Source organism: Stegostoma tigrinum, chromosome 17, assembly GCF_030684315.1.
Source record: "Stegostoma tigrinum isolate sSteTig4 chromosome 17, sSteTig4.hap1, whole genome shotgun sequence".
In the NCBI taxonomy this organism is placed as follows: Eukaryota; Metazoa; Chordata; class Chondrichthyes; order Orectolobiformes; family Stegostomatidae; genus Stegostoma; species Stegostoma tigrinum.
In genome coordinates, this window is record NC_081370.1 from 32,269,599 (window position 1) to 32,285,010 (window position 15,412).

General features: G+C 40.1%; 1 protein-coding gene across 2 annotated transcripts in view; it reads left to right on the top strand.

Annotated features, from left to right (window-relative positions):
• LOC125459325 (ethanolamine kinase 1-like) overlaps positions 1–15,412 on the top strand; it is a 416,823-nt gene that overhangs the window by 255,260 nt on the left and 146,151 nt on the right. For both annotated transcript variants that reach the window (XM_048545648.2, XM_048545649.2), the window contains exon 6: positions 6,133–6,293. In XM_048545648.2, the coding sequence (XP_048401605.1) occupies positions 6,133–6,293 (161 nt within the window). The remainder of the gene's footprint in view (positions 1–6,132; positions 6,294–15,412) is intronic.

Genomic DNA, 15,412 nt, shown 5'->3' on the forward strand with positions numbered 1-15,412 from the left:
TTCAGAACCCCAAAGTACTGTGGATAATTTAAACTTGGAATTCCAAATTTGTTTTTTAAAAGGGGGCACATGCAGCCAAGAATGGGTGTGAATGTAAATTTAGTGACAAAATGGAAAAAGAGAGGCCCATGGAATTTCAGATGTGAAGGAAACTTAAATGGAAAGAATCTTGATAATGTAGATGTGCAGAGGGATCTTGGTGTCCATATACATAGATCCCTGAAAGTTGCCACCCAGGTTGATAGTGCTGTGAAGAAGGCTTACGATGTTTTAGGTTTTATTGGTAGAGGAATTGAGTTCCAGAGCCGTGATGTCATGATGCAATTGTACAAAACGCTAGTGTGGCCTCATTTGGAATATTGCGTGCAGTTCTGGTCGCCACATTACCGGAAGGATGTAGAAGCATTGGAAAAGGTGCAGAGGAGATTTACCAGGATGTTGCCTGGTCTGGAGCGCAGGCGCTATGAAGAAAGGCTGAGGGACTTGGGTCTGTTCACATTGGAAAGAAGGAGGCTAAGAGGGGATTTAACAGAGACATACAAGATGATCAGAGGATGAGATAGGGTGGACAGTGAGAGTCTTTTTCCAAGGATGATGACTTCAGCTTGTGCATGGGGGCATAGCTATAAATTGAGGTGTGATAGATTTAAGACAGGTATCAGAGGCTGGTTCTTTACTCAGAGAGTGTAAGGCCTGCCAATGTAGTTAACTCAGCCACAGTAGGGGCATTTAAACAGCCCTTGGATAAGCATATGGATAATGATGGGATAGTGTAGGGGGAGGGGCTTAGATTAGTTCACAGGTCAGCACAACATCGAGGGCCGAAGGGCCTGTTCTGCGCTGTATTGTTCTATGTTCTATGTTCTAAAACAGCAGATCTTCAAAGGACATCAAGATCAGGCTGTGATCGATTGTTGCTGCTAAGAAATTGAAGGTCTAATTATCCCCAGCTCAATGGCAAGCTGCCACCTCCAGATTATGGCACAATATGTTGCAAATGTATTTTGCTTCTTTCCCTTGTAAGAATGTATAAGAACAGTTTAATAAGTCAGTTTCAACTCAGCTGGAGTGGACTAGGAGAACTGAAACTTTTGCGTGTACCAGCCTGGGTTTGAGTTTTAATTTGCTGTGAAGGCCGCAGTTAAGAAGTATTGCCTAGTTACCCCTGTGCTGCAGATAAAAGGATCCTCACACTACATTATTTTTAAGTCATACAAACCAGGCAAAAGGCACAGGACGTAGATTCAGCCACCTTCAGCTGCTGCATCAATAACCCTCCCTCCACCTTAAGATCAGAAGTGTGGATGTTTGCTGATGATTCCACAATGTTGTAAACCTTTCATGATTCCTCAGATACTGGAGTAATCCATGTTTAAACACAACAAGACCCTCTCTGATGAAGGGTCTAGGCCCAAAACGTCAGCTTTTGTGCTCTTGAGATGCTGCTTGGCCTGCTGTGTTCATCCAGCTCCACACTTTGTTATCTAAGACCTGGATGATATCCATGTTTGGACTGACATGTGGCGAGGAACATTTATGAAGTCACAGATAATGATCAGCTCCAAAAACAGAATACCTAATCATTGATGTTTAATGGTATTTCTATTGCTGGATCCCCACTATTAATTTTCAGGGGATTTACCATTGACTAGAAACTGAACTGCACTAGATATATAAACACTTTGGCTACAAGAGCAAGTCAGAAGCTAAGAATCCTGCAGCAAGTAAGTCTCCTCTGACTCTCAAAAGCCTATCCACCATCAACAAGGCACAAGTCAGAGCTTTGATTAAATACTGCATACTGCATACCTGGATGAGTCGAGCTGTAACAACACTCAAGGCACTCGTTCAGGATAAAACAGTTTATTTAGTAACACACCCCTGATTCACTCCCTGCATCACCATTACACCATCGCATCAACATAATGCACTGCAGAAATTCACCCAGACTCAGCACCTTTCAAATCCAGGACTACTACCATCTCTAGAAGAGCAAGGGCCACAGAGATGGACCATATCCAGATGCAAGTTCCCCTCCAAGCCAATCAGAATCCTGAGTGGAAAATATATCACCATTCCTTGAGTAGCAATGGATTGAAATCCTGGAACTCTCTCCCTATTGGCATTGTGGGTTGACCAATGTTAAATAGATTACAACATTACAAGAAGAAAGATCACCACCAACTTCTCAAGGGCAACTATGGACAGGCAATAAATACTCATCCAGTCAGTGATCACCACATTCCTTGAATGAATAAAAATCGTAACAAAAGGATCCTCTGACCCCGAATGCTGAAATCCAATAACATTCGGAAATGTATTAGAATTACAGATTCTAAGCCAAGGGAGACAGGATCTTATAGAAACGTATAAAATTATGAAGGGAATAGATAAGATAGAAGCAGGGAGAATATTTTCACTGGTGGGTGAAACTAGAACAAGAGGGCATAATCTCAAAATTAGGGGGAGTAGATTTGGGGCTGAATTGAGGAGGAACTTCTTCATCCAAAGGGTTCTGAATCTGTGAAATTCCCTGCCCAGTGAAGTGGTCGAGGCTTCCTCATCTAATGTTTTTTTAAAGCTAAGATAGACAATTTTTTTGAACAGTAAAGGAATTGGGAGTTATGGAGAGTGGGACGGTAAGTGGAGCTGAGGCCACAAAAAGATCAGCCATGATCTATGAATGACAGAGAGCTCAAAGGGCCAGATGGCCAACTCCTGCTCCTGGTTCTTATGCTTATTCTGAAAACTATAGATTGTTAGACCAACTGTTCATCTACCAATGTCAACATTATCAATAGCTTCCACTGGAATGATCACAGTGCTCAATTATCTGCTCTTCACGAACAATTCAGACGCTGATCCAAATACATTTCTTCTCTTAAATTATCTCCTTTAGGACTAACCTCTTATTTCTTACTGGTGTTGTGTTTATATTTGCTTTTGTGTGTAGTCATACATTTTAGTAAACTCATTTTAGGAAAGCCTGATTAAATCGACTTCCTTTAAAAAGTCAGGTATTTTCAGTTTGGGAGAGAACCATACGCAAGCAAAGGGATTTTTTAAAATTTAATTTTCTGCAACTAACTGAGAGGATAGATGAATAAAGAAAGGGAAGCAGTTTACCCGTCCTCACCTGGAAGCTTAAAAGTTAATTATGTCCCATCTGGAAGGGTAATGATTTGGGAACTTTGGCTGAAGGCTGGTCCTTATAATTGGTAGCACAAACAAAATCAGAAGATGCTGGAAAAGCTCAGCAGGTCTGGCAGCATCTGAGGAGAGAAATCAGAGTTAATGTTTTGGGTCCAGTGACTCTTCCTTAGATCTGATGGTAGCTAGGAAATGCCAGTTTATTTGCAGAAGATATGGTAGGAGGAGGGTGTAAGAAATAAATGATAATGAAAAAAGAGCCCAAAGAGAGAGAAGAACAGTTGGACAGACAAAGGAGTGGATAATGATCTAGGAGGGTTAATAGCTATTAATGTAGGTGGCTAACAATGGGTGATGTGTAATAACAGATTATGTGATCACAAAGCCTGGTGCTGGGGGTTGGATAAGGTCATGGGAGAGCTTAAGCTTTAAAGTTATTGAACTTGAGATTGAGTCTAGAAGGCTGAAGGGTTCCTGAGTGGAAAATGAGGCGCTGATCTTCCAGCTTGTGCTTAACTTCACTGGAGCACAGCAGCAAGCCTGAGACAGAGATGTTGGCCAGGGAACAGGGTATTGTGTTAATGTGAGAGGTAACTGAAAGCTCAAGGTCTTTTCTGCAGGACAGATTGCAGGTGTTCTGTGAAGTGGTCACCTGGTCTACACTTTGTTTCCCCGTTATAGAGACCACAATGTGAGCAGTGAGTGCAGTAGACTGCATTGTGTGAAGTGTAGATAAAGTGCTGCTTCACCAGGAAGGTGTGTTTTCACCTTTGGATACCGAACAGGGAAGAGGTAAACAGGCAGGTGTTATATATTCTGTGGTTGCTCTCCCATGTTCCTACCCCAACCCCCACATACTAGACCTAGTTATCATATAGTCTGCTATAACATATCATCCATTGTTAGCCACTAAGAGTCCCCATTAATAGCTATTCATCCTCCTAGTCAGATTGTTATCCACTCCTTTGCCTGTCCAACTTTCCTCTCTCTCTTCCATTTACTCCTTACCCCATCCCAACTCTATCTTCTGTATATAAACCAACATTTCCTAGCTGCTATCTGTTCTGAGGAAGGGTCACTCAACCTGAAATATTAACTTTGATTCCTTTCCGCAGATGCTACCAGATCTGCTGAGCTTTTCCAGCTATTTCTGCTTTTGTTCCTGATTTACAGCACTCGCAGTTCTTTTGGATTTTACATAATCAAAAACAGTGCAGAAGATCGAGCAGTGTTGTTAAAGTAGGCTTTAAGACTGAAAGGGTTGACGCAGGGATCCAGGTGTCTAAAATCACTGTATAGGAAGTTCTGGTACGATTGCAACAAACAGTTGGAATCTTGCATTGTTGGCAGAAATTCTTTAATCTGGGAACAAGCAGGAGGAATGTCATGTGATCTGAAAGAATTCTTCACTTTTCCTTTTTTATCGATACGCTCTGGGTTCTGGAATTCCTCAGAGTTTATTCTGGGGATTTGCGAGCTCTAGACAAGGAACATGGGTTCTAGAAATCAGGCAAAATAGTTCTAAGGAGGAGGATTGCACTATCAAAAAGATGCGTGGGCGTTAGTGCAGCAAAATCCAGCTTTAATTATGAGTGCCAGAGTCTTGTATAGACTGGGGTACAGCATATAACAGGATTAAGTAGCCAGCACAGGATAAAATATTCATGGCCTTCTATAAACTATCAGTTTCATCTGCTTTTCAACTTTCTTTTCTGTCTTGTACAGTGCTGTTTTTAGTTACTAATTCATTTTGCTTTCCTGTTGTCAGATTGTGTCTTGAATCATTCTGCATTTAATGAGTTTCGAACCTTTAATAAATACACATTTCCATAAAAGGGCAAAAGTTACCCATAATATGTAAAATAGTTCATTATTTCAAGCTTTTTGTAACAAGTAAAGAATGTTTTCTTCTGTAGAGAGAATTTTTTTCAACTGAACTTGAACCTGAAATAGAATGATGGGAGGAGCTTGCTGTGTATCCCAAAGATATTAGCGAGCCATTAATTCAGCATCACCTTCCAGGTAGATATAAATTACTTGGAAAATGCAACTAAGCCCTTGTTAAAGTTTTTCACTGAGAAAAAGAAGAAAAAAATCTTTGGTTGATACTTTCCAAGTAGCAGCAAAGGAGACGACAAGGGCCGTTAATCATAATTATTGGCAAACTTTCTAGAAGCTAAATCTGATCAGTTCACAAGTAAAAGTGACACAGTTGTGATTGTTTTAAATGTGATATGTCCACGGAATAATTCTCTGGCAATTTATATGCCAGATTGTTTTGAAATCATTTTGGAGAAAGCAAAGGAACTCACACATTCTCACAGGAAGATTGTATGCATCCCTCTGCTTCAGCTTAGAAATCTACTGATGCATGAATAGTGCATATGCTCAGCATGTGTAGGCTGTATGTTGGGAAATTCTGCAATCTGCACATTTTCAGCATGCATCAATGTGTTTGGTTAAAACCATTAACTTTTTGCTGCAAGGAAACATTCTCTGGCCTTGTGAGAGAGACTGATGCCTGGAACTAAAATACACAAAAAATTCAGAACAGATATTTTATGTTGTTTTAAAACTTCATGTTTTAATGCTTTTGAGAACACTATTTGGGATGCTAGAGATTTATGTTTCAAAGAAAAAAAGTGATGGTGAAATTATTTCCTAACAAAGCATATCGAGTCATTCTGTTGGCTCAATTTTTCTCTTTTATTGTTGCTGGGTCTTTTAATGATCTTTCAGGATTGGCTGTTTCATAAATCCTTATTAATTTCTCAACTATTTCAGCACACAATAAATCCCATATAACTATTTCACAATGCATATGCTAGTCTTAGAGGGAGCATTGCACCGTGGTTGTTGGAATGAGTTATGTTGATGGCTTCTATGACTCAGTTATAAATTTTGATCCTAAAATTTCACATTCTTCCAGGCACAATTATTCATATTAATGACTGTAAAAATAAAGGTTTTGCTTATGTTTAGGGGTGAGTGAATTGGACTTCAGCATGTACCCGCCTAAGGAATTGCAGTTAGAGTGGCTTAAGTCTTACCTGGAGGTATTTAAAGAATGTTCTGGCCGTGAACCATTGGTGACTGATCTGGAAGTGCTGAGGCTCTATGTACAAGTGAACAAATTTGCTTTGGTGAGTAACCAGTTTTTAGTGTTATTTTTAATGCTGTAGTTTGGACCAAAGTGAGAATACTTTTCAAGTGAATGTCAGGAACAGATAAACATGGAGGTGAATTTTATGTCGGGGACATTTTCCTGACCCTACTGGTCTTTATGAAGATTTGAAATATAGCTGCCTAGCAGTGGCATAAAGTGAGGGTGTGCTGTAATGTGGTCAGTGTGGGGTCTTCACCCCTGAGAGTTGCACCCTTGAGAGTTGCCACAATCAATCTGATTGGCCAGCAGCTTTGTGGTCCCAGAAGCATAGAGTGGCCACTGCTGGGATTGTACATGATTGCCATGAAGGAAGAACATGTGGGATTTTTATCTTGACAGAAGTACCAGCAAGGGTTATATATACAGGTGGGTTGGCATGAGAAAAATATCCATTCTTTGTCGCTATCTCAAAATTCATTTTGGTCGAGAAGATCTATGGTCAAATTTCTCAACCTACCATGAATTAAGACCCTTAAGTCAGAAATTACAGACTTCTTAAGGCCTCACCCAACCACCAGCCACCCTGGGCAAATGAAATCCCCAACTGGGAGAAGAGGCAACCTACCTGCTGGGTTATGGTTATGGATAAGATGGCAGAGTGTGGTCACTGAAAGGCAGCCTTGGCTTTGCAATTGACTTCCCTGATGCTCCTCTCCCTGCAACCCAACTCCCAACCCCCTATCCTGTGATCCACCTCATCCAGAAGAAACACTCACCTTTTCATAGATCTTTGCCTTCATGGCTGTTGTTTTGCCTTTTTAGCATTTGTTTGGCATTCGGGAAGGGAATATCTCAGGCTGAATGTTGTCTGCCTCCACCCTTAACCTGCAAAATGGAAATTTCCAACCACGAATATTGTACTTGAAAATATAACTTGACATGTTGGCTAAAGTGAAATCAGAGTCTGTAGCAAGATCAGCAGAAGAGGAGTTTGGGGTTAACTTCTTAAAGACTGGCAGGGGAGACATAAGAGAGGTGCATGATCTCTCAAGGGTGGGATTCTCTCTCTCTCTTAGTGTTGAAGGGCCCATTCTGATATCACGAAGGCACACCCTCTGTTTATTGTCACTGTTGGGCAATCACATTTAAAGTCAGCATAAATTCCGGTGGGGTGACTCTGTGGGGAAAGGACCCGCTACAAAGCAGGTAACTGCACCAACCCCCTTCTGTTTTCCATCCTGCTTTTACCAGTGGTTGTGAAATCTCTGGGATGCCCACCTTGACTCTATGTTCTGCCTTTGCACAAATTATTGAGGCAAAGGCAAAATTAGATCTTGAATTGGCCATTTAAGGACCTTCAATTAACCTACAGGTGAGCAGGATGGTTGACACCTCAGTTTCTTCTGCTACAAAATGGGGACCAGTAGGGGTGGACAGAAAGATGGTAATTTTGCCTCCCTAACTCAGCTTTATTCTAGAGGGACGGCCAGGGATATTGGATTGTAAAATACACCCCACTGCCCTTTTGAGTTTTTATTCTTCCTAAACATGGTCGGGATTGATGCAAATATGATGGATGGAGGCCTGCTTTTGTGCTGCCTCATCCAACAGTGTTCAGAATGTGGCAACTGCTACCAGAGGAGCAGGATCATTCTCCTTTAATTATTGAAAGTAATACATGGTACTGTCAATAGACAATGAGCAAAGGAGCAAAAACAGAAGTTGCCGGAAAGGCACAGCAAGTCTGGCAGCATCTGTGAAGAAAAAAATAATCAGAGTTACCATTTCGTGTCTGGTAACCCTTCCACAGAACTGGCCCATCTGTTCTTTTCTTCACAGATGCTGCAGAGCTGCTGAGCTTTTTCAGCAACTTCTGTTTTAGTTCCTCATTTACAGCATCCACAATTTTTTTCAGCTGTTATTGATCAAACGAGAAGTATCACATTACAACGTATTAGAACAAAAAACAAAGAACAAAGAAAGTTACAGCAGAGGAACAGGCCCTTCGGCCTTCCAAGCCTGTGCCGATCCAGATTCTCTATCTAAACCTGTCACCCATTTTCTAAGGGCCTGTATCCCTCTGCTCCCTGCCCATTCATGTATCCATCTAGACACATCTTAAATGACGCTATCGAGCCCACCTCCACCACCTCCACTGGCAATGTGTTCAAGGAGCCCACCTCCTTCTGCGCAGAGAACTGTCCATGCATGTCTCCCTTAAACTTTTCCCCTCTCACCTTGAAATCATGACCCCTAGTAATTGAGTCCTCCACTCTGGGAAAAACCTTCTTGCTGTCCACCCTGTCTATATCGCTCATGATTTTGTAGGTCTCAATCAGGTCACCCCTCAACCTCCGTCTTTCTAATGTAAATAATCCTAATCTACTCAACCTCTCTTCATAGCTAGCACCCTCCACACCAGGCAACACCCTGGTGAGCCTCCTCTGCACCCTGTCTAAAGCATCCACATCTATTTGGTAATGTAGCGACCAGAACTGTATGCAATATTCCAAATGTGGTCAAACCAAAATCCTGTACAATTGTAACATGACCTGCCAATTCTTGTACTCAATCCCCGTCCAATGAATGAAAGCATGCCATATGCCTTCTTGACTCCTCTATCGACCTGTGTTGCCACCTTCAGGGAACAATGGACCTGAACACCCATATTTCTCTATGCATCAATTTTCCCCAGGGCTTTTCCATTTACCGTATAGTTCAGTCTTGAATTGGATCTTCCAAAATGCATCACCTCACATTTGCATGGATTGAACTCCGTTTGCCATTTCTCTGCCCAGCTCTCCAATTTGTCTATATCCTTCTGCATTCTCCAACAGTCTATTTCACTATCTGCTACTCCACCAATCTTAGTGTCATCTACAAAGTTCTTTTTCAGAAAAAAATTGTGTCTGGCATATGTACTTAAACTTTAGTGCAAAAGTTTGCATAATAAAAATATTAGCATCCACATTACTTGGAAATGTTGTTTATCTACTGCTTCTAAATTATTAGTTTAGGATTTAAAATAGATCATTAGTGATGAAATGCTCTGGGATGACCTGTGGATGTGATATGTCGTTAAGTACGTACAAAAGAAAAAAAAATCCATATTTTTACAGCATATGATCATGCATGCTTGCAGATGCAATTCATTTCTCTGGTACATGGGGACAAGTATCTACAGAACAATTCTTTAATGATGATGTGCTTTTTCTAAGAAAGTACCAATGAATTTCTCATGTTACTCAGTGGCCAAGCTCTCAACATTACCAAACCAAGTACATTCAAGAAAATGCTTCCCACTATTTGCTCACTAGCTGTTGTGGGCTGCCCTGCTATCCTAGCCCTCCCCTGAGTGTGAGAGGATAGCTTAGATAGGGAGCACATTGACAACAGCTCAGAAGTCTCAGAACACACTTGTGCTCAGACCACTCTTGTCTTCAGGCCGAGATTTGCAAATGACTAACATGACATTTCTAAATGTCAACACAACTTTGAAAAGTATGAGGCAAGCATTACTGTTCCTTCACTGTAATTATATCTTTCCTTTTAGCATTTTGCACAAGAATATTATGAAATGAGTCATGTTCATTCACAATGTACTGTTGCTGGATGATGCATGTCTGAAGCTTCACTGCTGGGGCCAACACCTTTCATGGAAGATAAAGCAAGCATATAAGCAAAAAAAACATTTTATGTTTCTTGGCCCTGCTCCAGACACCAAAGAATTCATCCAATCTCTGTCAATTTAACTTGTAATTCTTAACAGAAGTTGATCTTCTTCAAAACATGCACCCTACTTTGTTTCAGCTCCTGTAGCAGATCTCCAACAGCTTTGGTCACACTGTTCAATTATGATAGGGGCATATATTGTAGTAAATCAAATGACTTGTCTGACATAACAAAGTGTGAAGCTGGGTGAACACAGCAGGCCAAGCAGCATCTCAGGAGCACAAAAGCTGACGTTTTGGGCCTACACCCTTTGTGCTCCTGAGATGCTGCTTGGCCTGCTGTGTTCATCCAGCTTCACACTTTGTTATCTTGGATTCTCCAGCATCTGCAGTTCCCATTATCTGTGATTTGTCTGACAGCTCAGTTCTGTTTGTGCACCCCCAACAAATCAAAAATTTCATGCATTGCCAGTGAATGCCAGTTCCTCCACTTTTCTATTTGCAGATCCAAAAGTGATTTCTCCTGAAGACCAGATGCCCATTCAATGTTTTTTGTGGATGGGTGCCACTAACACTGTTGGTCTGACATTTGTGCTCGTATTATATTAAAGATGAGAGGCTTCCCTTGAAAATTCAATGTGAAAACTACCACTCCTTTTCCACTTCCCAAACACAAGTACCTACATCTGCAAGTTATAAGCTAGTAATATAAGTTAGTTGTTTTCTGACATCAGAAGTTATTTGGCATTACAGAGAATCTTTGGAACAAAACCTGACCATTCCGGTGTTTATGCTGTGCCTGAACCTCCTCTTAGCCCTCCTGATTTAACCATATTGCTTAATCTCCATTAAAATGAATTGAATTCAAAATTTCAAGAAGCAATTGAATGACTCTTTAGAACTTAGAAATATCTCATGTTCTGTTAAATTTGTTTCTGGCTGTTGAACGATTTTGATATATAAAAGAAATAATTTTTATGGACCATATCAATCCTTAATTTAATTGTGCTAACTACTGTTAATATAGACAAATACAACAGCCATTCTGCACCGCAATATATGAACAGCAATGAACTGAATTTACTTTTGTTATATTGGTTGGAGGAATGTTGACTAGGATGCTGGAAGAACACCCTGACATGTGTGGTCTTACTTGGGTTCTCATATTGGTTCTGACGATAATGCAATTTATGTATTTTCTGTCCTTTATGACATTTGTTTGACAATGAACTCTTTTCTCATGTGGTAACAGCTAAAACTGATAAATTAGGTGTTGACTTCAGGGTAGCTTTGCACCTGATAAAAGTTTTTTTTAAGCATACTTATAACTTTAACAAGCATCCATTCATGCAATTGAATTTGTGACAAGCCCCCAAATGGATTAAAAAAGTTAACTGCAGTATTAATCACATTATGTCACATTATGATATTAAGTTACATTATTACTTAATACATTTAGAATGGCTTCTGAACTATATAGTAATTGACTTGTTTTCTTTCATTTACTTGCCTCCTTTATACATAAATGGGTCATCACCTCAGACTGGTAATGGGAGTATGTGTGTGTTTCCAGTTACACACTTTTTCAAAACTGTATGTCATCTAAACCACAGTTAAACTAATTCTCTTTTAAGGTGTGAAATATAACCCTTCCTCTTACATTAATATTCAATTTAATTTCTACCATTGTCACATTTACCACACTTCCTTGATTCGTATGCTTTTGCAGATTCATCACTTCTGTTTCCACAAAGCCTTTGATGTCATGTACATTAGCATCACTTTGAACTTCGGATTTAGAGTTACCAAAATGTAGGTTTCCAGAATTGAAATTGATGAAATCAAGGCGACTTGCAAGATGAAATAAATCTCCATAAATAATCATGCATGTGCGCCTGAAGTGACAGACTGGACAAAAGAAATTAAGGTGTTCATCGCCACCCCCTCCAAACACACAGAATGGACTACCCAGAAATTGGGTACAAACTCAATCAACTCTACATTAGGAAAGTGAAAGATGGACACTTTTAGTTCATGTCACTTGTGTCGGCCTCAAGGAGGGAGCAGCTAAGTTTTCTGTTTATATCATTTTTCTTCATGACCCAAGAAACAATGTGGATTGAGTAGGTGGGGCAGAAGTGTGGGAATGAAAATCAATTTGAATTGTTCACTGATTCATTGTTTTTGTATTTGCACACAGGCCAGAGAAATGTCATAGAATATTGTTGTTTCCCAGCTGAGCACAGACAGGGTTAATCCGGAGTTCCCTGTGCATTCCTAAAATAAGGCCAGGCTATAAATCACCTTAGGCTACATTTAGTTTAAGCATTCCATCAAGATCCAATTCAGTACAATAGTGACTTACTAGTGAGTAACAGTTGATGATTGTGAGATCATATTTTGTAGTTTTTCTCAGCTAACTGACTATGGATATAGGGAGTGTGCCAAACCTCCACTTCAACTACAAATGATACTGTATATCTGTTGATACAACTTAAACAAGTATTGTATGGAGGAATCAACATCAACTGAATAAGGTTGCATATGAAGACAAATTAGGGCAAATTTTAGCAGTGCAAAATAGAACTAGCCTGCAGGTTGTAGCCATAATAATAGGGCACAGTTTAAAACCATCCTGCGAAATATTACACGCTCTGGCCAATGTGCGCTATGTTAAAATGAGTGGTAGAACTGAGCAAGAACTTCAGCAAGGCCCACCTCAAATTTGAAATCATCTCATTGCATCTTGTTCGCTTTTCTCAAACATGCAGCAATGAGGTTCCCAGTTGATATTTGTTAATGTTTATTGAATTCCTTATTTCCAACACAACTCAATACAAGTTGCAATCTTACCACAATAGTCAAGAAAAAGTCTGACATAGATACCAGAGTGAGTTCTTGGCGGGTTCAACTCATCAAGATATTTGCCAATCCAGAGGTATGTTAAGATCACAGTAGCTAACCTCTATTTGAACTTGATAATGGAACTTTCTAGATAGATACTGGTAGCTCAGTCTCTACTGTTCAGAAAAAAAGTAGTAGCCAGGCCAATGTGAATGTGGGTGTGAATGTGGATGTTGCATTACTATAATGGGGAGAGAGGAAGAATTATGTGAAGTTTCACGACCTGTTTGTTTCGTTTGCAGTCGTTTGCGTATCAAAGTGCAATCAGAAAATTTTACTAAAATTCAAAGCCTGGAGGTCATTCCACCTCCTATTCTCTCCATTCTACTGACCCAAATGTTCAACTTTGCATTAAGGCTTTCAAACGGTTGAGGTTTGAAAAGAACGTGTACATATAGAAAATAGTTTCAAACATGCAGTTGTTCATTAGCTTGCTGACCTGGTTGCTCTTTGGTGTGCAGATGTTTTGTTGCCTTTCTAAGCAAGATCACCAGTGCGTCCGCTAATCGAAGTGTTGGTGTTCCGCTTCCTCCCGGATTTATGTGATCCACTGATGTGAAGTGTCACTTCTCATTCTGTTGATTCAGCCGCACTCTGTATACAGGGTCTATTTCTCTGCGTTTGTTAATGGAGTCCCATATGGAGAACGAGGCTTACAGAAATTCCCTTGCATGTACGGTGTTCGCACAGACAACACGGGCCATCAGTTCGATTGGGGCAAAGTGACCATACCAGGACAAGCAAACACCAGACATGCAAAGGAATTTCTGTCAGCCTGGTTCTCAACACGGGACTCCATTAACAAACACATAGAAATAGTCCCCTTATATAGACTGCTGCTAAAACAATAGAACCGGAAGTGACAGGATCATCACATCAGAGGATCATATAAATCCAGATGGAAGCATAACACCAACACTTCGATTAGAGGTCGCACTGGTGATGTTGCCTAGAGGGGTATTGAAACGTCTGCACGCTACAGATCAACCGGCTCGGTGAGCTAACAAACTGCATCCATAACCCGAACTACAAATTTTCGCAAAGGTTTCAGACACGTTATTGTGTCTGAATGAAAATGTGTTAGCATTTTCTGAAGAGGCAGGAGTTTGTTAGATCATCTAGCCTGTCACTTCTGGATAGAAAATTTGAGAGTTTGCAGTTAACTTTTGCTGGTCATATAAAATAAAGTACTGTTGAATGGGCTGCCTGGCAGACTACTATCCAGTGTTTCCGTTCCACTGAAACTAGTTGTCCTTTGTTCCCAGTTCTCTGCTTTTCTACTAGACTTAAATCTCTCTGAGAGTAAAGAGAAACTGCTGTGCTATTTAACTTCTCTGTTGTATTGTGTGTTAATTAAGTTAACCTAGTCAACTATATGCAGAACTTCATCTGTATCAGCTCATAGGAGTGGGGAAGTGGAAGGAAAAGATAGTTTCCAAGTTATTTTGGCAAAGCCTTTGCGTTCCCATTACATATACCAAGAATTTTTATTTTAAGTCAAAAAATTATATTGAGTGATAATATAAACATGGAGCACATTATTTATGGGCAATGACTTCGTCTGTTATTTTAGTAGAGAAGTAAAGCTGTGTGTTTTAGTGACCCTGAACTTAATTAACAAAAGAAATCAAATATAAATATCTTGAATATTAATTTTGCATATGTCTTGATTCCGCACAAATGAACTTGACTGAATTTCATTCCAACGCCAGCAATTAAACTAAAAATCAGCACCTCGTAGTCACGTGCAATGCCTGCTACAGCAAACATTATAAATTCCCTGTTGCCAAATTTTCAGCTAATTACTAAAAGAAGAAAATTCTGCTTTTATTATGAAAAACAATAAAAATCTTAAATGAAGAGGGGCTGTGGACTTTTACAGGCCCTTGAGGAGCTCTGTGGAAACAAGACTGTATTTACACCCAACAGTGTCTCCAGCACCCATGAGTTCATTGTGATTTCCGCACATTAGTTGACAGACAAAGGCAACCTTCCATAGTGCTCTTGAGGAGAAGGAGTGCCCAGCTGTGGAGGTCCAAACACAATGGAGTCATTGTGTACTTTGGCAGAATTGAGAAGGGCCTCTCAGAGACCATATTGCATCAAGGCTAGATTTCTATATTTACAGCTGTTTCTCCTAGTGTAATAGATTTTCACTTGGCAATTAAAGAAGGAGCTTATCCCTGGATTCCCAATGCTCACATCAGGACTCTCACCTCTTGCAAGAGGATGATGGCAAAGAAACAAGGCATTGTTCTTGAGAGTTTTATATTGCATTCTTCGTGCTAGAGACTAATTATTAAAGTGCTCTCAAAATATGTGCCCACAAGATACCTGAGAGTATCAGATTAATCACCAGCAACTACTTCCTTCACTAAAGAGCTATGAAAATGTTTCATAACATGGCAGCTCATAGAAAAGATACAGATGAGCCTGGCCATGAAGGCCATGCTAATTTCTCCACCCAAAACATCACTGCAACCCTCGCATTAAAACATCTTACTGTTTCTTAAATTAATCCAATTGTTGTGGCTCCATCACCCTCAGCAATCTATTTCGACTGTTTATCACTATTTGTGTG